Source organism: Capra hircus, chromosome 29 (assembly GCF_001704415.2).
Source record: "Capra hircus breed San Clemente chromosome 29, ASM170441v1, whole genome shotgun sequence".
NCBI classification, from domain to species: domain Eukaryota; kingdom Metazoa; phylum Chordata; class Mammalia; order Artiodactyla; family Bovidae; genus Capra; species Capra hircus.
Window position 1 is genome coordinate 48409614 of NC_030836.1, and position 22075 is coordinate 48431688.

At 54.6% G+C, this 22075-nt stretch overlaps 1 protein-coding gene across 2 annotated transcripts; it reads left to right on the plus strand.

Annotated features, from left to right (window-relative positions):
* FADD (Fas associated via death domain) lies at window positions 14742–21546 on the plus strand. Of its 2 annotated transcripts, XR_001917488.1 has the most exons (3): window positions 14742–15197; window positions 16666–19001; window positions 19116–21546. XR_001917488.1 is itself a non-coding variant. In XM_018043148.1 (2 exons), exons 1-2 carry the CDS (start codon window positions 14912–14914, stop codon window positions 17007–17009), a joined length of 630 nt encoding a protein of 209 aa, XP_017898637.1. In that variant the 5' UTR covers window positions 14742–14911; the 3' UTR covers window positions 17010–21546. The 2 variants fall into 2 exon arrangements, 1 of the variants encoding a protein (XP_017898637.1); XM_018043148.1 differs by having other exon boundaries at window positions 16666–21546.

Sequence of the window (22075 nt, forward strand, 5' to 3'; positions counted from 1 at the left end):
AGACCCCCCTCATGATTGGACCTGCAAACTCAGGGAACTCGTAAGCCTCCATTTCCTCGACGCAAGACACCAGCCCATTCTGATGTTCTTGGGACTTTATTTAGAGTATGTGATGTGCGTGGCTGTGTGGGTCTGTGCGTGCACGTGTGACTGTGCCTGTGTATGTGTCTCTACGTTGCTTTGTCTACACCTATGCACAATTGAAGCCAGAAGGAGAAGGGGGTGGCAGAGGAAGAGATGGTTAGATGTCATCACTGACTCACTGGACATGAGTCTGAGCAAACTCCGGGCGATGGTGAAGGACAGGGAAGCCTGGCGTGCTGCAGTGGGTCACAAAGAGTTGGACACGACTGACTGCCTGAACAACAGCAATGCACGCGTGTACACGTATGTGGGGTGGGGGGTGGGCACAGCTTTCCAGCCGCCTCCTCCATGATCCCCAACTCCTGACCCCTGGTCCCGCCAACCTGACAGAGTAGTACTCAAGATTCTGTGGACCTAAAATTGCCCCCAAACCTTTAGGGGACCATCCCAGGATTGCCAGTGTATTTTCTTTTTTTCTATTAATTTAATTATTTCGCTAGATCTTTGTTGTGGCATGTGGACCCTTAGTTGCGGCATGTGGGATCCAGTTCCCTGACCAGGGATCAAACCCAGGCCCCCTGCATTGGAAGCATGGAGTCTTAGCCACTGGACCATCAGGGAAGTCCCGCCAGTGTTTTCATTTGGGCAAGTGGGGACACTTTTTCTTTAACCCATCACCTATAATCCCCCTCATTTCTTGAAAGAAAGACTCTCTTTTGCATCCAAACATCAGTGAGGCCTCAACCCGCAGGCCTGCAGGGCACCCCTGGTGCTGCTGTGTCCCCAAGGAAGTCTCAGCAAACCCGAGCCCAAGAGGCCCTGGCTGCCCGCCATCAAGAGCATCCTTCTAAAGCTTGAGGGCGGCTCCCAGGGCCAGCATCGACCCTCCCCTCTCATGGGGCCTCCCAGGGGCCTGAGAGGCTCACAGGGGACCTTTAGCCCCTCCGGGTTGTGAAGAAACCTCTCAGAGTGGGGCGGTGACCCCCCTCCAAGAGCACAGGGCTCCCTGACAGCCAGCGCTTACAGACACGCATCCCTGCAACGTTCAAGAAGCAGCCATGGGCAAGGCAGACACAGCCCTGTCCCTCAAGGGTGACCTCTTGCAGCAGGCGTCAGATGCGGGGCGAGAAAATGCACCCCAGCACAGGATCGTCTCAGAGGAAGGAAGGGGTGCTGATGAAAATATGACAGGGGTGTGGCCGAGGGTCACTCAGAGTGATCGAGTTGAGCAGGAAGGCCCCCAGAGTCTGAGCAGGGAGGGGCCAGAATACAAAAGCCTGGAGAAAGGCCGGGGGTTCCAGCAGCAGCAGCAGGGACAAAGGCCCTGAGGCAGTGGCGTGCTGGGCAGGTTATAGGAGAAGTTCATCACGTCTGGGGGCCTCAGGGCAGGAAGTGAGGAATCAGGAGCCAGCATGCACCAGGTGCCCCCTGCCTGCCCTGGCTCCCTGAGGGTTTCAGCCTTGGCGGTAAGTCCACAGCAGGGGCTGGCAGCCTCCACCAGGGCAGGGATGGAGCTGACTCACACATCTCGGTGGTGTGGGTGGAGACTGCGGAGGGGCTGGGAGCCAGAGAGGAGACATGCAGAAATTCAGGTGAGCGATGTAGGCCTTGGACAGGGGTGAGAGGAAGTTGGGGGGGGGGGCGGGGAGCCACCAGATTAACTTCACAAAGACCTGGGCTCTGGCAGCAAAAGGACCCCCAGAGATGAGCTGGGCAGCTGGCACTATCGTTTCACAGACAGGCACAGTGGGGCCCAGAGAGGGTCAGGGCTCCACTCTGGTCTCACCGCAAGCTGGCCCCACAGGGGCCCCTCAGAGCCAGGACCCTGGCACCCGGTGCTGAACGGTTTCTGCTCCTGGTCCCTGGAATGGAGTGGCAGGAGCGGGGCAGGGCTGAGCCCCGAGCACAGACAGTGAAGGACTGGGGCTCATGGGGGCCTGAGGCCCGGGGCGGGGTCCCTCATGCCAATGATTGACCCTGAAGGTGAAGGCTGCCTCGAGCTGCGACCAGCCTAAGACACCACTTAGGTTTGGTTCAGTGCTCGTTAAATCTTCTTAATTTAATATGCAAAAAGGGCCTCCCTGGTGGCTCAGACGGTAGTCTGCCTGCAGTGCAGGAGACCCAGGTTTGATCCCTGGGTCAGGAAGATCCCCTGGAGAAGGGAATGGCAATGCACTCCAGGATTCTTGCCTGGAGAATCCCATGGACAGAGGAGCCTGGCAGGCCACAGTCCATGGAGTCGCGAAGAGTCGGACACGACTGAGTGACTGATGTTTTCACTTTTCAGTATACAGAAAACTGCACAGATCTTGAGTATACACTCAACTGCCACAACACACACACACCTCTGTAACTGGCACCCCAGAAGCCTCCCTTGGTGCTCCTTTCTGGTCACCCCTCCTCACCCAGCTGTGACCCTGGTCCCTACCCACTGTCCTGACTTCAGCAGCTGGTTTGAAAGAGGAGAGTGAAAAAGTTGGCTTAAAGCTCAACATTCAGAAAACTAAGATCATGGCATCTGGTCCCATCACTTCACGGCAAATGGATGGGGAAACAGTGGCAGGCTGTTTTGGGGGGCTCCAAAATCACTGCAGATGGTGACTGCAGCCATGAAATTAAAAGATGCTTACTCCTTGGAAGAAAAGCTATGACCAACCTAGACAGCATATTAAAAAGCAGAAACATTACTTTGCCAATAAAGGTCCATCTAGTCAAAGCTATGGTTCTTCCAATAGTCACATATGGATGTGAGAGTTGGACTATAAAGAAAGCTGAGCACCGAAGAATTGATGCTTTTGAACTATGGTGTTGGAGAAGACTCTTAGAGTCCCGTGGACTGCAAGGAGAGCAAATCAGTCCATCCTAAAGGAAATCAGTCCTGAATATTCATTGAAAGGACTGATGCTGAAGCTGAAACTCCAACTTTGGCCACCTGATGCCAAGAACTGTCTCATTGGAAAAGCCCCTGATGCTGGGAAAGATTGAGGGCAGGAGGAGAAGGGGACGACAGAGGATGAGATGGTTGGATGGCATCACCGATTCAAGGGACATGAGTTTGAGTAAACCCCTGGAGTTGGTGATGGACAGGGAGGCCTGGCCTGCGGCAGTCCGTGGAGTCAACTGAGCGCTGAACTGAATTGAACTGAATTTGCCTGGTTTCACTTGTGGGTGGCTGCTGCCCTCTGCTGGCTGCCTGTGGGAGCTGCACCTGGGGATGGACAAGATCCAGCACTTGAGTCCTTGTGCTGGTTATCTGTTCGCTGCCCTGCAAATGACCATGACCTTAGTGACTTACTACAGCAACGTACTGTCTTACAGTTCTGTAAGCCAGACGTCTGACACAGGCCTCACAGAGCTAAGATGAAGGTGTGGGCGGGGCTGCACCCTTCCCACCACCTCCAGCCACCGCAGCCAGTCTCTCCCACAGCTGTCTCTCCAGCTCGAGGACCTGGCTTGGCCTGACTCCCTGGGATGACCCAGGGTGACCTCCCCCCACCTCAGAGTCCTTCATCTTCACCACACCTGCAAAGTCGTTCCCGCCACGTAAATTGACTCATTCACAAAGTCCGGGAATTGGAATCGGACACCTTGGGGCCATTGTTCTGTCCACCATGTACCCCCACCGCCAGGGAAAAACCTAACTACCTCCAAGCAAAGCCCCCACAGTCCCCAGATATCTATGGAAAGGCTTCATCAGGAATGAGAGAGATCAAAACAAACAGGAGGAGGAGGAGCCTGGGAGGACACTGAGACGACACAAGAGAAGAAGAAAGAAAGGCAACTTGGTTCATCATCCTTGGGAGTAAAGACCAATGCGCAGGGGAGTCCCAGGTGGCGCAGTGGTAAGGAGTCCACCGGCCGTTGCCCGGAGAATCCCATGGACAGAGGAGCCTGGGGGGCCGTGGTCCGTGGGGTTACGAGAAAGAGTGGGCGTGGTTGAGCGCGCGCAGGTAGCGCGGTCATGAGTTTTCAGCGCCGCGCAGTGCTCCGCCCTGTGAGTGAGACTCAACCCACCGTCGCTCACTGCGTCTGCTTTGGTGGGCAACTTGCTGAATTGCAAGCTACACTGCTGAGCTCTCCTGCATGACCCGGTCACTGCGGCAGTTCCTCTAAGACGACTGGCTGCTTGTCTTTGAAAGGCTCACAAGCTGGGAATGACTCGTATATTTAAAATGGTCAGGGGGAAGCGAAGAATATCTGTGAAAGGAGAATATTACATGGAATTCAAATTTCAGTCTCTACGAACAAACTATTATTGGAACATAAAAAAAAGACCAGTGTGCCTCCATGAAACCAGAAAAAGATGCTATTTTCTTTCTTTTTTTAAAGAGGCAATGCAAATGAAAGAAAAATACAAAAACTAGACTTCACCAAAATTTAAAATCTGGGGGGAGGGGGAGGGTCGGAGGATACCCAGCTGAATGAAATGGCAGTTCACAAAATGGGAGAAAATAATGGCAAATCATATTTCTGATAAGAGACTTATATCTGGAATATCCGAGGATCCCCTACAACTCAGCAACAAAAAGACCGGCAACCCAGTTAAAAGTGGACAGAGAGCTTGACTAGACATTTCTCCAAAGACGTACAAATGGTCAATAAGCTCATGAGAAGATGCTCAACATCACTGGTTACCAGGGAACCAGAAATCAAACCCACGAGACAGCACTGCACCCCCCAGGATGCCTAAGATCCAAACCAGAAGATGACAAGACATGATGGGGGCGCGGAGAAATGGAACCCTAGTGCTTTGCTGGTAGAAATGTAAACTGGTGCAACCACTGTGGGAAAAACTCTGATGGTTTCTCAGAAAAATGAAACAGAAGGACTTGTACGATCCAGTAATTTCACTTCTGGGCACATAAACAAAAGAGTCTGGAGCAGGGACTCATCCCGGTTTACTCACGCTCACCTACGGCTTCACAGGGACTTCCCGGTGGCCAGCTCACAGGGGAAGAGACTAAGGCATGGTTCATGGGTGGTTTTACACGACGCACTGACAGCCCCCAAAGGTGGATGGTCCCAGCACGACAGCCCCTCTCTGGCGCGTCCCGGAGGGACAGTGGAGAGAGAGAAAGCCTCCCAGGGGGCAGAGCTTCAGTCAGAGCACCTGAAGGGGTGAGAAGAGGTCTGGGAGAGCTGGGGGAGAGTTGTTCCAGGAGCCATTTGACATCTATAGACACATCACCTGATGGCAGAATTTTTCAAGCATTCATGAAACACCAAGACAGACCACATGCTGGGCCTTAACACAAGCTCAACAAGGTTAAAAGAATTGAAACCATGCAGAGCGTGTTCTCTGACTGTAATGGAATCAACCTATAAAAGGGACTAACAACAGAAACCCACGTTGACTCACTGCTCTCTCGGGTCCGACTCTGGGACACCACGGACTGTAACCTGCCAGGTGCCTCTGTCCATAGTATCTCCCAGGCAAGAATACTGGAGTGGGTGGCCATTTCCTTCCCCAGAGGATCTTCCCAACCCAGGGACTGAACTCACTTCTCCTGCATTGGCAGATGAGTTCTTTACCAGTGAACCAACTGGGAAACCCAAATGGCAGAAAGGCAACAGGCAAATCTCTAAACCCAAGCAAATGACACAGCACAATTCCAAATAAACCTGGGCCAGAGAGGAAGCCTCAGAGGAGAGGAAAAGACATAGAAATAAATGAAAATAAAAACACAGCATCTCAAAATTTGTAGGACACAGCTAAAGCAATGTTGAAAATGCTTATCTTAGAAATAAATGACCTACATGCCTACCTCAAACAACCAGAATGAATAAAAAGGCAAAATAAATCCAAAGCAAGGAGAGGGAAATAAAATAGCCAAGACAAGACAAAATATGAAATAAAAATAGGGAAAGGGGGAAGAGAGAAAAATCGTTGAAACAAAAAACTGGTTCATTGCAAATAAATAAAATTGATAAACTTCTAGCAAGACAGAGAAACATAAAGAGAGAAGACGCAAATCACCAATTTCAGGAATGAAATGGAGGATTCATTAGAGATCTTGTAGCCACTAAAAGGATAACGCTACAGACCAAATACGTGCATGCTAAGTCGCCTCAGTCATGTCCACTCTGTGACTCAACAGGCTGTAGCCCGCCAGGCGCTGCTGTCCACGGGGATTCTCCAGGCAAGAATACTGGAGTGGGTTGCCATGCCCTGCTCCAGAGGGTCTTCCCGACCCAGGGATCGAACTCATGTCTCCTGTGGTTCCTGCATTGTGCGTGGATTCTTTCCTGCGGAGCCACCGGGGAAGGCACAGACAGAATGTATCCCTCCAAAACTCATATGTTGAAACTCTACCCTCCCACCTTGTGGTGGTGTTTGAAGGTGGGGCCCCCATGATGACATTAATGCCCTTGAAAACATCTGGAGAGAACTTGCTTCCCTCCCTGTTTTTCTCCGCGGGAGACTACAGTGAGAGCTCAGAGGCTGCTCTTTGGCACAGGCCCTCACAAGACCCCAAACCTGCTGACAGCCTGCTCACAGAGTTCCTGCTTCCAGGTTCCTGAGAAATAATTTCTGTTGTGTATAATCCACCCAGTCAATCAGTTCAGTTCAGTTGCTCAATCGTGTCCCACTCTTTGCGACCCCATGGATTGCAGCGCACCAGGCCTCCCTGTCTATCACCAACTCCCAGAGCTTGCTCAAACTCATATCCATCGAGTTGGTGATGCCATCCAACCATCTCATCCTCTGTCATCCCCTTCTCCTCCTGCCTTCAATCTTTCCCAGCATCAGGGAATGAGTTAGTTCTTCACATCAGGTGGCCAAAGTATTGGAGCTTCAGCTTCAGCATCAGTCCTTCCAATGAATATTCAGGACTGATTTCCTTTAGGATGGACTGGTTTGATCTCCTTGCAGTCCAAGGGACTCTCAAGAATCTCCTCCAGCACCACAGTTCAAAAGCATCAATTCTTCAGTGCTCAGCTTTCTTTATGGTCCAACTATCACATCCAAATATGACTACTGGAAAAACCATAGCTTTGACTAGACGGACCTTTCTCGGTAAACTAATATCTCTGCTTTTTAATATGTTGTTGAGGTTGGTCATAGCTTTTCTTCCAAGGAGCAAGCATATTTTAATTTTATAGCTTCAGTCACCATCTGCAGTGATTTTGGAGCCCAAGAAAATAAAGTCTCTCACTGTTTCCATTGTTTCCCCATCTATTTGCCATGAAATGATGGGACCAGATGCCATGATCTAAGTTTTTTTGAAAGTTGAGTTTTAAGCCAACTTTTTTACTCCCCTCTTTCACTTTCATCAAGAGGCTCTTTATTTCCTCTTTTCTTTCTGCCATAAGGGTGGTGTCATCTGCATATCTGAGGTTATTAATATTTCTCCTGGCAATCTTGATTCCAGCTTGTGCTTCTTCCAGTCTAGAATTTGCAAGATGTACTCTGCATATAAGTTAAATCAGCAAGGTGACAATATACAGCCTTGACGGACTCCTCTCCCAATTTGGAACCAGTCCGTTGTTCCATGTTCATTTCTAACTGTTGCTTTTTGAGCTGCACACAGATTTCTCGGGAAAGCTATGGCACCTTGCTACAGCAGCGCCAATGGGCTAAGACACAAAATAAGGGAATTCTACAAATCACTGTGTTCAGAAATCCTAAGGCTTTAGGAAAATGGACTCATCCTCAAAACTGCACAAACTACCAAAACTCAATCAAGATGAAGGAGACAGTTGGAATAGCCTTGTAACTATCAAATCTTATGGATAATTTTGAGAAACTGGGCCTCATCAAAAGTTAAATTCTGGACTTCCCTGGTGACTCAGTGGATAAGGATCCACCTGGCAATGCCAGACAGTGGATAAGGATCCACTGGTTCAATCCCTGGTCCAGGAAGATTCCACTTGCCTCGGAGCGAAGAATCCTGTGAGCTGCTCAGGCCACACCTGCTGAAGCCCACACGTCGTAGAGCCTGCGCTCCCCAGCAGGAGAAGCCCGAGCACCGCAGCGAGAGAAAAGCCCCTACTCAGCGCAGCAAGAGAGCAGCCCTCACAGCAATGAAGACACAGCACAGCCCCCAAAATCCACAAAAGTTACATTTTTGTTTTGTGAAATATCTTGTAAAGAAGATGAAAAGATAAGCTACCCAGCAGGTCCTTGTCGGTTATCCATTATGAATATAGCAGGGTGTATGTGAGATTCCCAGACTCCCTAACTATCCCTTCCCCCTCGGCAACCGTTTGTTTGTTTTCCAAGTCCATGAGTCTCTTTCTGTTTACAGGGAACTCTACGTGATATGTGCCAGCCTGGATGGGAGGAGGGTTTGGGGGAGAATGGATCCGTGTATACGTACGGCTGAGTCTCTTCGCTGTTCACCTAAAACCACCACAGTATTGTTGATTGGCTGTGTGTACAGGCCTAGCGGCTCAGCCATGTCTGACTGTTTGCGATTCTGTGGACTGTAGCCTGGACTGCAACACACGGAGGCTCTGCAGGGGAGACAGAGCAGGAAGGAAAATGTGTAGTGAGTCAAGAAAGGCTGCGTGCCAGGGCCAGAGGCGCACCGCGGCAGGGGTGCAGCAGGTGGGGCGTGGCCCAGCCCTGCTCGGACCACCTCCCACCCCAGCCTCCTCCCCTGGCTCCATCACGTCTCCCTTACGGTCAGACACCCCGTGGCCTCGGAACTTGCTCTTCTTTCAGCTCTGCCCCCATTGGAGACCGCATCCTGGAGGTGCTGAAACAGAGCCAACCGGATGGATAGAGACAAGTGAGAAGCTTTATTCTAAGACTGGCTCACACAACAGTCATGGAGGCCAGGAAGTCCACCGTCTGCCATCCGCAAGCTGGGAACCAGAAAAGCTGGTGGGTAATTCAGTCTGAAGGCCTGATAGTGGGGGCGGGGGGCCATGGGGCAATGGTGCTCCAGTGGAGACGGAATCCTCCCTTCCTCTGCCTTTTCATCCTACTTGGATGATGCCCACCTGAACTGGGGAGGGTCACTCGCGTTTCTTAGACAATTCAAGTGCTCATCTCTTCTAGAAACACCCTCACAGACACACCCAGAAATATTTTACCAGATCGCTGGGTGGCCCTTAGCCCAGTCAGGTTAACACATATGATTAACCATCACAAGCAACATCTATTTGCAGGATACTCCCAATTTCACGGGCTTCCCTGGTGACTCAGACAATAAAGAATCTGCCTGCAACGGGGGAGGCCTAGGTTTGATCCCTGGGTCAGGAAGATCCCCTGGAGAGGGAATGGCTACCCACTCCAGTACGCTTGCCTGAAGAATTCCATGAACAGAGGAGCCTGGTGGGCTACAGTCCATGGGATTGCAAAGAGTCAGACAGGACTGAGTGACTTTCACTCTCCCAAATTCCCTCTCCTGCCCAGATTTCTGTCCCAAACCCTGGCCCCGTGCATCCCATTGTCCGTGAACATGTCTAACAGGTTCTCCCCATATTCACCCTGGGCTCGGGTAGTCGCTGGGCAGCCACAGTGAGCAGCAGCTTGAAGTGGGATCTCGGTTCCCTGGGAATCAAACGCAGACCACAGCAGTGAGAGCGCCAGGCCCTAATCGTTAGAGCACCAGGAGCTCGTGGCCCGCAGCAGGGCCCTGGCGCCTGCCTGAGCGAAGGAAGAGCTCAGCAAAGAGAAGAAAGCAGTGAGGCAGGGAAACTGCTTATTATGGGAGAAGATCCATTAGAGAAAGCGCGAGCAGGCCGAGAGAGACAGACACACACCTCGGGGTGGCTTAAACCACTTACCTGAAGAACTGACTGCTTTGCTCCAGCCAGTCCCTCCTAAAGGAAACCAGCCCTGGATATTCACTGGAAGGACTGTTGCTGAAGCTGAAGCTCCAATCCTTTGGCCACCTGATGCGAAGAGCCAACTCATTGGAAAAGACCCTGATGCTGGGAAAGACTGAAGGCAGGAGGCGAAGAGGACGACAGAGGACAAGATGGCTGGATGGCATCACCGACTCAATGGACATGAGTTTGAATAAGCTCCGGGAGTTGGTGAAGGACAGGGAAGCCTGGCGTGCTGTGGTCCATGGGCTCACAAAGAGTTGGACATGACTTAGCAACTGAGAAACAGCAACAACAACTCGCTTTCGTGGGGGAAGTTCTTCTGGGTTTCCTCTGGCCGATCGCGTTGCTTGTCTGCCCCTGAGTCCATACCTTCTCTGATGCAGGGTCCCCCCCTGTGTGCGTGCGCATCATTTAGCCAAGATGGATTCCAGCGCAAGGGTCTCTGGGGAGTTGGTAGAACATATTATGGCCTAGCATCCCCTCCCTTGAGGACCCTTTCTGTGTGTGTATAGTCTGGGGGGGGGGTCTCCTTGACCTCAAGAATGGGAAGTATGTGGTCTCTTCATCCCTTCCCTAGGCAGGGCTCAGCCCCTTGCTGGTCCTGCCATTCCCATCATCTTAAAGTGTCCACAGGAGACAAAGCCTGGCTGCTTATCCTGTTCCTGTTATTACATCTATTTTTCAAATGTAAACAGGAGGCTAGAGGTAAATGTCTAAACTGGGACCCATCTGTCTCCTGCTCAAACCCACCCAACACCTTCCCCAGGTGAGCCAGTAGACATTCCACCCTTCAGACCCGACGGCATCCTCAACGCTCCTCACTTACATGCAGCCCAGACCAAAAGAAAGATGCTGCCTTCTCAGCCCCCCACTGCACCTGGTCTGAGAACCTTCACCTCTCATCTGCATTATTGAGGGGTCCCTTGGATTCTACCTGGTGATTCTTTAGAAATGTAGCTCAGAGCTCACAGTAGCATTATTCATAATGACAAAAAAGGCGGAAAAAACTCAAAGGTGCATCCACGGATGACGGAATAGACAAAGGTGACCCCCTCATAGGACAGGGCACTACTGACCCATCAAAAATGACCTTCCTGGTGACTCATTTGTTTTGAGGCTTCCCTGACGGCTCACTGGTAAAGAATCTGCCTGCAATGCAGGAGACTCAGAGTCAGTCCCTGGGTCCGGAAGATCCCCTGGAGAAGGAAATGGCAACCCACTCCAGTATTCATGCCTGGGGAACCCCATGGACAGAGGAGCCTGGTGGGCTGCAGTCCACGGAGTCACAGAAGAGTCAGACACGACTGAGTGATCAAACAGCAACAAGAAGAAAACCAGCTGTTTTGCTGAAAGTTTTGTTTTAGGTTCAAGAGATTCATTAACAAAAGAAACCATTCGTTACACACAAACAAACAGTTTCTATTTTTGTATAGATATTTGGCTTAATCTCAATATACGGTCATTAAAAGAAAAGAAATAGAAACAATAGAGAGAAGAAACACATACATCACCAAATTGGGCCAACAACCTACACCCAGACTTGAACGGTGCTGGGAAGCCCCTCATGAAAACCAATGTGGAGTCCCAGCTGGGAAAAGGTCCTGGGCAGTGTGTCTATCCCACGGATGAGACTTCAGATTCCAGTGCAAGGGGGCTCCCGCTTATCATCCCACTCAGTAAACGGAGGTCATCATCAGTTTGCCTGCAAAATGCAGCTCTGGTTTTACTTTAACTTTTTTACAATATGGTTTGTTTCACCTTGTGAGTCATAGGATTTCATTAGACCCTGGGGGACTGGCCAGACCCTCAGGGGCTCAAGAGATTCCAGGACCCACTCCCTTTCTTACCTAAGGGCCATCTGATTTGCTGTGCTTGCGTGCAGGCACAGAATCTGGGCAGTATCCAGGCAGGTCAGGAGCAGTTCAGAGGCCTGGTCTCCTACTTCTGAAGCCTGAACAAGACTTTAATTTCCCCAATACCAGTGGTTAAGAATCCACTGCCAATGCAGGGGACGTGGGTTCAATCCCTGATTTGGGAAGATCCCACGTGCCACAGGGCAGCTAAGCCCATGTGCTTCAACTACTGAAGCCCATGTGCCTAATTTTTGTGTTAGCCACTCTGTTGTGTCCAACTCTTTGCAACCCCATGGACTATAGCCCACCAGGCTCTTCTCTCTATGGAATTATCCAAGCAAGAATACTGGAGTGGGTTGCAATTCCCTTCTCCAGGTGATCTTCCTGACCCAGGGATCAAACCCTGGTCTCCAGCGTTGCATGTGAAGTCTTTACCATGTGCCTAGAGCCTGCAACAAAGAGTAGCCCTCACTGGCAGCAACTAGAGAAAGCTCGTGCACAGCAGCACAGCCAAAAATAAATAAATAAAGTAAAAAGAGGGCTTCCCAGGTGGCACTTCAGGGATAAAGAATCCAACTGCCGATGTAGGAGACGCAACAGATGTAGGTTTTTATTCCTGGAGAGGGAAGATCCCCTCAGGGAGGAAAGGGCACCCCACTCCAGTATCCTTGCCTGGAAACTTGCATGGGCAGAGGAGCCTGGGGGGCTACAGTCCATGAGGCCTCAAAGAGTCAGACACAACTGAGCACACACACGATATAAAAAGGAAGGAAGCACTGTCACAGGCTACAACACGCGTGAACCTTGAAGACGTCACACTCAGTTCAAGAAACCAGGCCCAAAAGGCCCCACAGCGCATGCTTCCGCCTACATGAAACGCCCATCCTGGTCAAATCCAGGCAGACAGACGCCTACTAGTGGTTGCCAGAAGCTGGAGAAAGAGTGGGGGGCGGAGAGGAAGTGACTGCTGATGAGCACTGGTCTCTACAAAGGTGATGAAAATATTCTAAAATTAGCTAATGGTAGCGGTTGCACATTATAAATATGCTGAAAACCACTGAATTGTACACGGTTTAAAATACTGATGTATCCATTTGTCTGAGTCAGGTCTAAGTTTCAGGAAGAGGGATCTTCGCTGCGTCATGTGGGATGTTTCCTGCCGGACTGCGAGCTCTCTAGTGGCAGCGTGAAGGCTGTCACCTCCCTGCATGTGGGATCTTAGTTCTCCAACCAGGATTCCAATCAGCGTTCCCTGCATTGCAAGGCAGGTTCTTAACCACTGCGCCACAAGCAAAGCCGCTGAATTGCACAACTTTAAAAGGGTGAGTTGCAGGGAATATGAATTCTATCTCAATTTTTTCCCAACGTAACTCAGATGGCTTCAGGCTTCTTCTCACCCTCTTCAGGGGCTTAGGGAAGGTAAAGCTGGGTTCCGACCTGGCTCCTCCTAATTCGCCCCCTCCCCTCACCGACCACCCCCTGCCTTCCCAGCTCTGCCCCAGCACCCTGCGCCCTCCTCGGTGCTTCTGCTCTTGCCGTGGGCCCGCCTTTACAGCCCCCACACCTCTCTACCTGGCCCCTCACGCCTGCACATTGGGGCCTGCTCCAGAACCGCCTTCTCCACGTGTAGAGACCCCCACCTCCACACTCCCCCCCACCATGCCCTTGGCCCCTGGCTCGCGCTGACTTCTGGCTTAACGGCACTTTCTTATCTGCATGAGGTAACCTTGTGCACTGACGCTGCAAGCTCCGGGCGGGTGGGGCCTTCCATGCTTTGTTCCTGAATTGTCTCCAGGACCTACTCCATGGTACACAGTAGGCATCAAGAAACGGGACCTACTCCATGGTACACAGTAGGCATCAAGAAACGCCAGTAACCCTTCCACAATAACGACGATAACTTTAGAAATCATGTTTTTATCAAATTTTAAAAACTAAATAAAGCTCTTAAGAGTCTTTCCTGCACACAGATCTGCAGGGGTTACTAAAGGACATTCGTTGCTTAGTCGCTAAGTCCTGTCTGATTCTTTTGCGACCCCATGGACCGTGACGCCCCATCCTCTGTCCACGGGATTTCCCAGGCAAGCACTGGAGCCGGGTGCCATGTCCTTCTCCAGGGGATCTTCCTGACCCGGGGATCGAACCCGCCTCTCCAACATCCGCAGGCCGATTCGTTACCACTGAGCCACCAGGGAAGCCCAAACGACATGCATTTTCACAAATGTTCATAAATAAATTAACTTGTTATTAAGAGCACCCGCAGCACAACGTTCCAAAGGAAACGGACACCGACTGCGCTCTGGGTTTAGGGGTTCAGTTCAGTTCAGTCGCCCAGTCGTGTCCGACTCTTTGCGACCCCATGAATCGCAGCACATCAGGCCTCCCTGTCCATCACCATCTCCCGGAGTTCACTCAGACTCACGTCCATCGAGTCCGTGATACCATCCAGCCATCTCATCCTCGGTCGTCCCCTTGTCCTCCTGCCCCCAATCCCTCCCAGCATCAGTCTTTCCAATGAGTCAACACTTCGCATGAGGTGTCCAAAGTACTGGAGCTTCAGCTTTAGCATCATTCCTTCCAATGAACACCCAGGACTGATCTCCTTTAGGATGGACTGGTTGGCTCTCCTTGCACTCCAAGGGACTCTCAAGAGTCTTCTCCAACACCACAGTTCAAAAGCATCAATTCTTCGGCGCTCAGCCTTCTTCACAGTCCAACTCTCACATCCATACATGACCACAGGAAAAACCATAGCCTTGACTAGACGGACCTTAGTCGGCAAAGTAATGTCTCTGCTTTTGAATATACTATCTAGGTTAGTCATAACTTTTCTTCCAAGGAGTAAGCGTCTTTTAATTTCATGGCTGCAGTCACCATCTGCACTGATTGGGACCCCTAAAGCTGCCGGTCCTCACAGGGAGAACGTCGTCAGGGCGCATGGACAGAGATCTTCCGGGTCCCCGGTCAGGGGCGGTGCCTGGCGTCAGCAGGGCGCCTCCCGGGCGGAAATGGCTACGGTTCGGCTTGCAGCGCATGCGCGAGTCCCGGAAGTTACCAAGAGAGGGACCGGCCCAGCGGGACACTTCCGGCGACGGGCTCTCGAGTTCCCCAAACTGCATTCGCTGCCACTAGGCTGAGGCGCGAAGGGTGCGTGAGGAGGCGCGGCCCAGCCCGCGGGGACTGCTGCCGCCATGGACCCGTTCCTGGTGCTGCTGCACTCGGTGTCGGTCGGACTGTCGAGCAGCGACCTGACCCAGCTCAAGTTCCTGTGCCGGAACCGCGTTAGCAAGAGGAAGCTGGAGCTCGCGCAGAGCGGCCTGGACCTCTTCACCGTCTTGCTCGAGCAGAACGAGCTGAGCGCCGAGCGCACCGTGCTGCTGCGCGAGCTGCTCGGCTCCCTGCGGCGCAAGGACCTCCTGTGCCTCCTGGACGACTTCGAACGGGGCGCGGAGGCCGGGGCGGCGCCGGAGGAGCGAGGTGGGGGCGAGGGCCGGGGGCCGGGGTGCGGGCGGGAGGCGCGGGGGCCGGGCGCGGAGCGGCGCGGGAGGAGAGGGGCGAGCGGTGCCTGGGGACCCTGTGGGGGTTGGCGGGGTCAGCTGTCCATCTCCCGGGCGCCCAGCCTTTTCCGGGTTCGGTTTCCGTGGGTTTTCCCTAAACAGCCCCGAGAGACGGGAACGTGGCCGCTTTGCGGACAGGAGAACCAAAGCTCAGAGAAGTTAGCTTAGCCTAAGTTGCGGGGCGCGGACAACCACCGCCGCCTGCCCCATCCAGCCTCAGTGCTTTCTTCTCCACCCCTCTCCCTCCAGGAAAGTTAGAAGTTATTGGACAGAAGAAGACGTTGCTGACCTCCCGGGCGGGACAGGGGTGAAAGGACTCCAGAAGAGCCTCAGCAGGAAGGACGGGTTGATAGGGCGCTGCTTTTGTATAAGGGATTCTTCCTGGCTCTGCCATTCTGTGGCTGGCTGTGACCTCAGGAAGTGACTTGCACTTCCCTTCCCTGGGCCTCCATTTCCTGCTTTCTCCCAGTGGTCAGCAACACAGGTGCCCACCTCACGGGGCTGGAGGAGTTGGCACACAGGCAGACAGCGTATCAGGGGTTTGTGGTTGGAGATGAAGCTTTGCTTCCAAGAAGCATTTTGTCTAGTCTGATCTCAGGAGTGACTTCTCAGCAGATGAGGACATAGTAGCCAGGGACTGAAGGCTGGTGTCAGTCAGGGCATCTTTCAGAGCAGCAAGTGGGCTATTTAGGGCTGCCATACAAATGAGTGTGTCTCAGTGGCTTCAAGCAACAGAATCTGATGCTCTTACCTTTCTTGGGCCAGTGGTCAGATCCAGGTGTCAGTAGGCCATGCTCCCTCTGAGAGCTCTAGGAGAGGGTCCTTCCTCCCTCTTCTGGTTTCTGGGGACTCCAGGCATTCCTTGGCTTGTGACCACACCCCTCCAGTCTCTGCCTCCACGGCACATGGTCCTGTCAGTGGATTTAGGGCCCACTTGAATAATCTAAGATGATCCCCTCATCTCGAGATCCTCAGCTTACTCTCACATCTGCAAAGACCCTTTTCCCAGAAAGTTCCCATTCACAGTTCTAGAGATTTGACATGTGTGTACCTTCTAGGGCCCCCTATTCAACCCCGTTGCAGGGTGGGATAGAGGTGCAACTCTACTCAGGCCTGAGTGGGCGTCTCCATTACAAGACCCCCCAACCAGTAAGTCTTCGGAGCAGGCTGCGCCTTGTGGGTAGTGTTTCAGGGTGTGGCTGGCTGAGGCAGCATGGAGCTTTCCCTGGCCCTTCTGCTGCAGGGTGGCGTCCGCCTCTGTGGAAGGGCCTTTCGGGTCCCCAGCACCTGGGTCAGCACCAGGAGGCCCATCAGCCAGTGTGCGGTTATCTGTTTTCTGAACAGCTCCCCAGACCGCAGGTTACCACTCTGCCCTTTTCCCCCACCAGACCTGCGGGCAGCGATGGAGATCATCTGTGATAACGTGGGGAAGGACTGGAAGAGGCTGGCTCGTCGCCTCAGAGTGTCTGAGACCAAGATTGAAGCCATCGAGGAGAAGTACCCCCGGAACCTGGTGGAGCAGGTGAGGGAGCTGCTGAGGGTCTGGAAGAACAGCGCTAGGGAGGACGCAGCTGTGTCCTGCCTGGTGAGCGCGCTCCGGGGCTGCCAGCTAAACGTGGTGGCAGATCTCATCGAGGAGGACCAGTGGGCCCAGGCCCGCCAGAGAAGGAGCACCAGCCCTGGCTCCCTCATGGCCTGGGACTCAGGCTCCGCTGCCCCGGGAGCCTCCTGACGACCCAGCGGCTCTTCCAGGGGGACCGAGGGCAGCTGCACGGTCCTGACCACGTGCCGTCCGTGCCAGCCCCGTGAAGACTCAGGGAGGCGGCCGTGGGCCCACACTCCTCTGTGCCAGCCGGGTGGGGGCCACTGTGTGTTCCGTCGTCCCCATTAAATAAGCTCCTCCGGGAGGGCGTGTGGCGCTGCGCCCGGTACGAAGTAGGGGTCTGTGAAACTTGGTGCTCCCAGACACGAGAGGACGCGCAGCATTGAAGAGCGAGGAGCTGGAGGTCGTTGTGCTGGGGGTGCTGGGCTCCGGAACCCACGCTTGGAACCCCTGGCTCATTCTCCAGCCCTGCAAAGCCCTCCAAAGGCTTGGAGGCTGGCAGTGCAGACCATCTCCAGGGCGGGTGGCGGGGTGAGGCGCGCCCTCACGGGTCTGCGAGGCAACCCAGGCTCTCAGCGCTCGGGGAGCAAGCCCCCTGCCATGGGGCCAGGCAGCAGGCGCTCGGCACATGCTGGTTCTCAGATGAATCATGACTCCAGTTCCACAATGGATTGCTAACGGTCACTTTTTCTGATAACAAAAGTAGTAAGAAGCTGAATCCTCGGATTCTGAGACGCACCTTTTCTTCCTGCTTGAAGTCCTGTTGAAGCAGGTGCCTTTGCAAGAGACCTCCACATGACGGTTTCCTCTTCCCACGGATGGTGAGCTCATTTTACAGGTTCTCAGAAGTCCCGCTGTAGCCAATTTCACTTTCCCTTGACGGTTATCACAGGCCCAACCTGTAGGAGGGTGCCTGTGTTTCCTATCAGCTCCAGGGACCACTGCCAAGGGGGGTGTTTACTGCGGTGGGCCATGATCTGCCAGAGGGCAGCCCTCACCTGCTGTGGGCCCTGCCTCCCTGCAGGAGGCATCAGAGAACCCCGCCACGTACCTTCTAGCTGTGACCTTGGGAAAGCTCCTGACGTCATGCTGTGCCACCCTGACCTTGGGTTGCCGGCTGTGGGCCCAGCCTTTGGCAGATCCTGACTGCGCCGGGCACTGCTGGGAGCTGAGCCCAGGCAGCAGACGAGACAGACATGGCCGTACTCCGAAAGTCTGGCTGGAACACGGGCGTTAACCACGCGTCACAAGTTTGGGAGCTGAGCCCATTCAGCCCCAGAGCCATGGCCCAGCCCAGGGTGATGTGCTGAAGAGGCTTTGGGTCAGGGCAAGTCTGTGTGTAATAGTAACGTCACCACCACCAGTAAAGGCGGGGCCTGGCCAGTGGGTTGCCTTGGGAAATGGGTGGTCTGGGAAATGTGCCCACGTGTCTTGACCAGAGGCAGACTACGAGATGGTGCCCATCCCTCGTGGTTTATGGCAGATGCTGCCACCAATGGGTGAGGATCCTGAGCATCCTGAGACCTGGCCTGCATCCCCATGTGGTCCTCACAGCGGGGAGGGACCACCCCTCTGTCACTCCAGGTGTTCTCACGGACATTTGGACATGTGCTTACAGCACCCAGAGCTTTCCGTTGCTTGGGCCCGGCGCTGCCACTGGCTCACTCCGTGCTGCGTCCTCGAGGGTGAAGCACTGTCCCCCAGACACTGACATCTGGGATTGCCCTCCTGCCCTGGACGGTGAAGCAGTTGGAACAGCCTCAGCAAACCTGTCATGTGACCTAATCACAGCACAGACCTGAGGTCGGGGCAGAGAGGCGCCTCCTCCAGGCACTGCTGTCAGCCTCCCTGGGGCCTGGAGGTGGCCTGCCCTGGCGCCTGTGGGCCACTGGGGCGAAGCCACAGAGCCTGGTGGCAGGCGAACTTGCAGAGGACACTGCCCCCGAAGGTGGGCTGCAGGCCGGTGGGAGCGTCCAGGTGCTCCACCGTCAGCAGTCAGGAGGCTTCCACCGCAGCTGCCCTCCAGGCGCTGAGGTGAGACTGCACAGGCTGGCGGCGTGAACGGACAGTGCAAGTGGACAGAGAAAGCAGCAGGGCCTGTCCGGGCCCCAGGGGTGGAAGGTAGACAGCCAGCGTCAGAGGGCAGCTCTCTGGACAGTGCGGGCCCCGAGGGTGGAAGGTAGACAGCCAGCGTCAGAGGGCAGCTCTGGACAGTGTGGGCCCCAGGGGTGGAAGGTAGACAGCGTCAGAGGGCAGCTCTGGACAGTGTGGGCCCCAGGGGTGGAGGGTAGACAGCCAGCGTCAGAGGGCAGCTCTGGACAGTGCAGGCCCCAGGGGTGGAGGGTAGACAGCCAGCGTCAGAGGGCAGCTCTCTGGACAGTGCAGGCCCCAGGGGTGGAGGGTAGACAGCCAGCGTCAGAGGGCAGCTCTCTGGACAGTGCAGGCCCCAGGGGTGGAGGGTAGACAGCCAGCGTCAGGGCAGCCCTGGACAATGTGAGCCCCGGGGGTGGAAGGTAGACAGCCAGCATCAGGGCAGCCCTGGACAGTGTGAGCCCCGGGGGTGGAAGGTAGACAGCCCGCGTCAGAGGGCAGCTCTGGACAGTGCAGGCCCCGGGGGTGGAAGGTAGCCAGCGTCTGGACAGCGCGGTCTTCGTGTGTGCTGTCTGTGTCCCCGCTTCTGTGGTGTGGCTTTCAGGTGTCCACCAGATGCGGCCCTGGGTGTCACAGAGACCATGGAGGCCACCAGGGGCTCTTCCCCTTGTGTCTCCACCACTCTCGGAAGAGGCCATTGGGTAAATCGGAGGTGCTTGTCCGCGTCTGCAGTGCCATTCTCAGCTTGAAGACGAGCTGATGTCACCCCCCGCCCAGAGGGCTGTCCAGTGCTGTTCTGCTCTGCACGGCCCCTGACACCCGGCCTTGCTGTGCACAGAGGGCCCTTAGTTCCCCAGCCAGGGACCAAACTTGCGTCCCCTGCAGTGGAAGCACGGTCCCAGCCGCTGGACCGCCAGGGGAGTCCTGTCCTGGGTCTTCTCACTGCCCATCCTGGGACAGACGTGTTTGATCAGAACTGGGACCTGGGGGCCAGTCAGTGGCACCCCACCGGACGGAGCTGCTGCAGTTTCAGCAAGGATTCCTGGCAGCTTCACAGAAAGTCCGGCTCCTGTGAAGTTTCCCGTAAACGCACACCAAGCGCGCACGCAAGGCGCGGGGTTGCCGTGAAGGCGAGAGAAGTGCCCTCTGCTCTCAGTCCTCCCCTGAGGACGGAAAGAAGGGTCCCCGCGTGTGTGCTCCGCCGGAGATTTCCTGGCAGTGAAGGGGTGTTGAACAAGTGTCTGCTGAGATGAAGGGTCACCGTCTCCCGGCCCTGCAGGTTTCCCGGTTTCCCAGTCTGCCCTCCACCACGCCACCCCCAGCCTTGCTTCTGGGCGCACGCAGCTGTTGGTGACCACCCAGGGTCCTCACGCCCTCCAGACTCTTCCCTTGGGGTAGGGGGTTGACAGTCCCTCATCCATCTTACTCTCCCCACTAGCTCCCACCTGCTCCCCTTCCTCCTTGGCAGCCCTACAGGCACCCCGAAACAGCACTGCGGAGCGGAGGCCCCCAGCCCCCCTCCCTGGCCCCTCCCTGTCCCTTTCTCAAGGTCCCGGGCTGACCCTGCTGTGCGAGGGGGCAGGTCACAGGTTCCAGGCACCACGGGGCCAGCCTGCTCACCACAGACCTCAGACTTGGCACCACAGTTCAGTGGGCCGCCCTCGGGCCCCACCCAGGCCCCTTCCCTGGGGCGTGCACTCCCATGTAACAGCAGTGGCTCCCTGGACACGACCTCCAGAGCCTCGCCCCTCTCAGGACAGCCCCGGCCCAGCCCTCCCAAAGACCCCGCTCTGTATTCTGAGAAACCGCAGGCTCCACAAGTTTCTCAGTTGTGTATTTTTATTTCCATGGTAACTGAGTCATCCTGCTGGCTGCTTCCTAACTACAGGGTTTCTGTGCCCATTGCACTTTGGAACCAAGACAGGCAGGCCTGACGCGGGGTAGCACACGCAAAAGGGGCCAGTCACCCTCCATCTGCTGGAAGGCAAACCTCTTACGAGGAGAACTTGCAGTTGAAAACCGTTTGCATCACAGAAGCCCTCAGCTCCCTGAGTCAGTGACAGTCAAGACTGTGGCAAGAGTCCCACGTGGGTGCCAACCACTTTCGTTGTCCCGGGGGCATGGAGGCCAGCTCAGTGTGTGCGCGGGGTGCCCATCGGGTGGAGGCCGTCATGGAAGAGCATGGGCCACTTGGACACCCAGGCAGAGCCATGCTGCCCGCCCCACACCTGCCTGGTGACAGTCTAGGCTCGGGCGATGACTCTGTTTCAGCACACGTGTTCCGTGGGACAGAAGTTCTGTCTGGAGAGATGACAGAGTTCTCAAGACAGGTGGGGTGATGTTGACGACACTGAGTGAAAAGGGTGAATTTTCTGTTGTGTGTGACTGTGCTACAGTTTTAGAAATCCTACTTCACAGTAACCATTTAGTTACATTCTTAATCTAAATTGTTTCAAGTGTCTCTCATGAATTTTGTAGGCCTTTTATGAGTTATGATGGCTAGAAGCATAAGTTTGTATCTGGCTTATGTGTGCATCAAAGCAACATTGTTATAATAAATAGAAACATGCCCGTCTCTGGGAGTCTGGGTCCCCATTACACCTTCCAGAGGGCTTTCTGGCTACAGAAACTGCTTTGCTGGGCTCCCAGGTCCCGGGCCCTCGTCCCAGCTTTGTGAGGAATAGAAGGGGCCCCAAGCCCCGGGCAGCTTGCTCCCCAAGCGCCCACCCCGGTCCCCAGGGCCTGAAATCCGCCTCCCAACACCCAGTGTGATGCGGCCTCGTCCAGCCCCACGGACCCGCAGTGGACCTCGGCTGCTGCGTTGCCCTTCCCACCAGACGTGCTTCCTCTTTCCTGCGGTCTCCAGAGCTGCCGAGGCTCCCTGTGTGCTCGCTGAGCAGGTGAGTCAGCCAGCTGTGATAAAAGGCCAGGCCCAGGTGCCCAGTGCAGGGGCCCTGTCCGCCCATCGGGCCTTGCAGTGATGGAGACCCAGCAGGTACCCTTCACACCGCCTAGTCCCAACAAAGTCCAGCCAGGGAGGCCCCCCACCCCTGAATTGCCGCTGGCTGCCCCAAGGGTCCCCTCCCCAGGCAGGGTTGATGGCA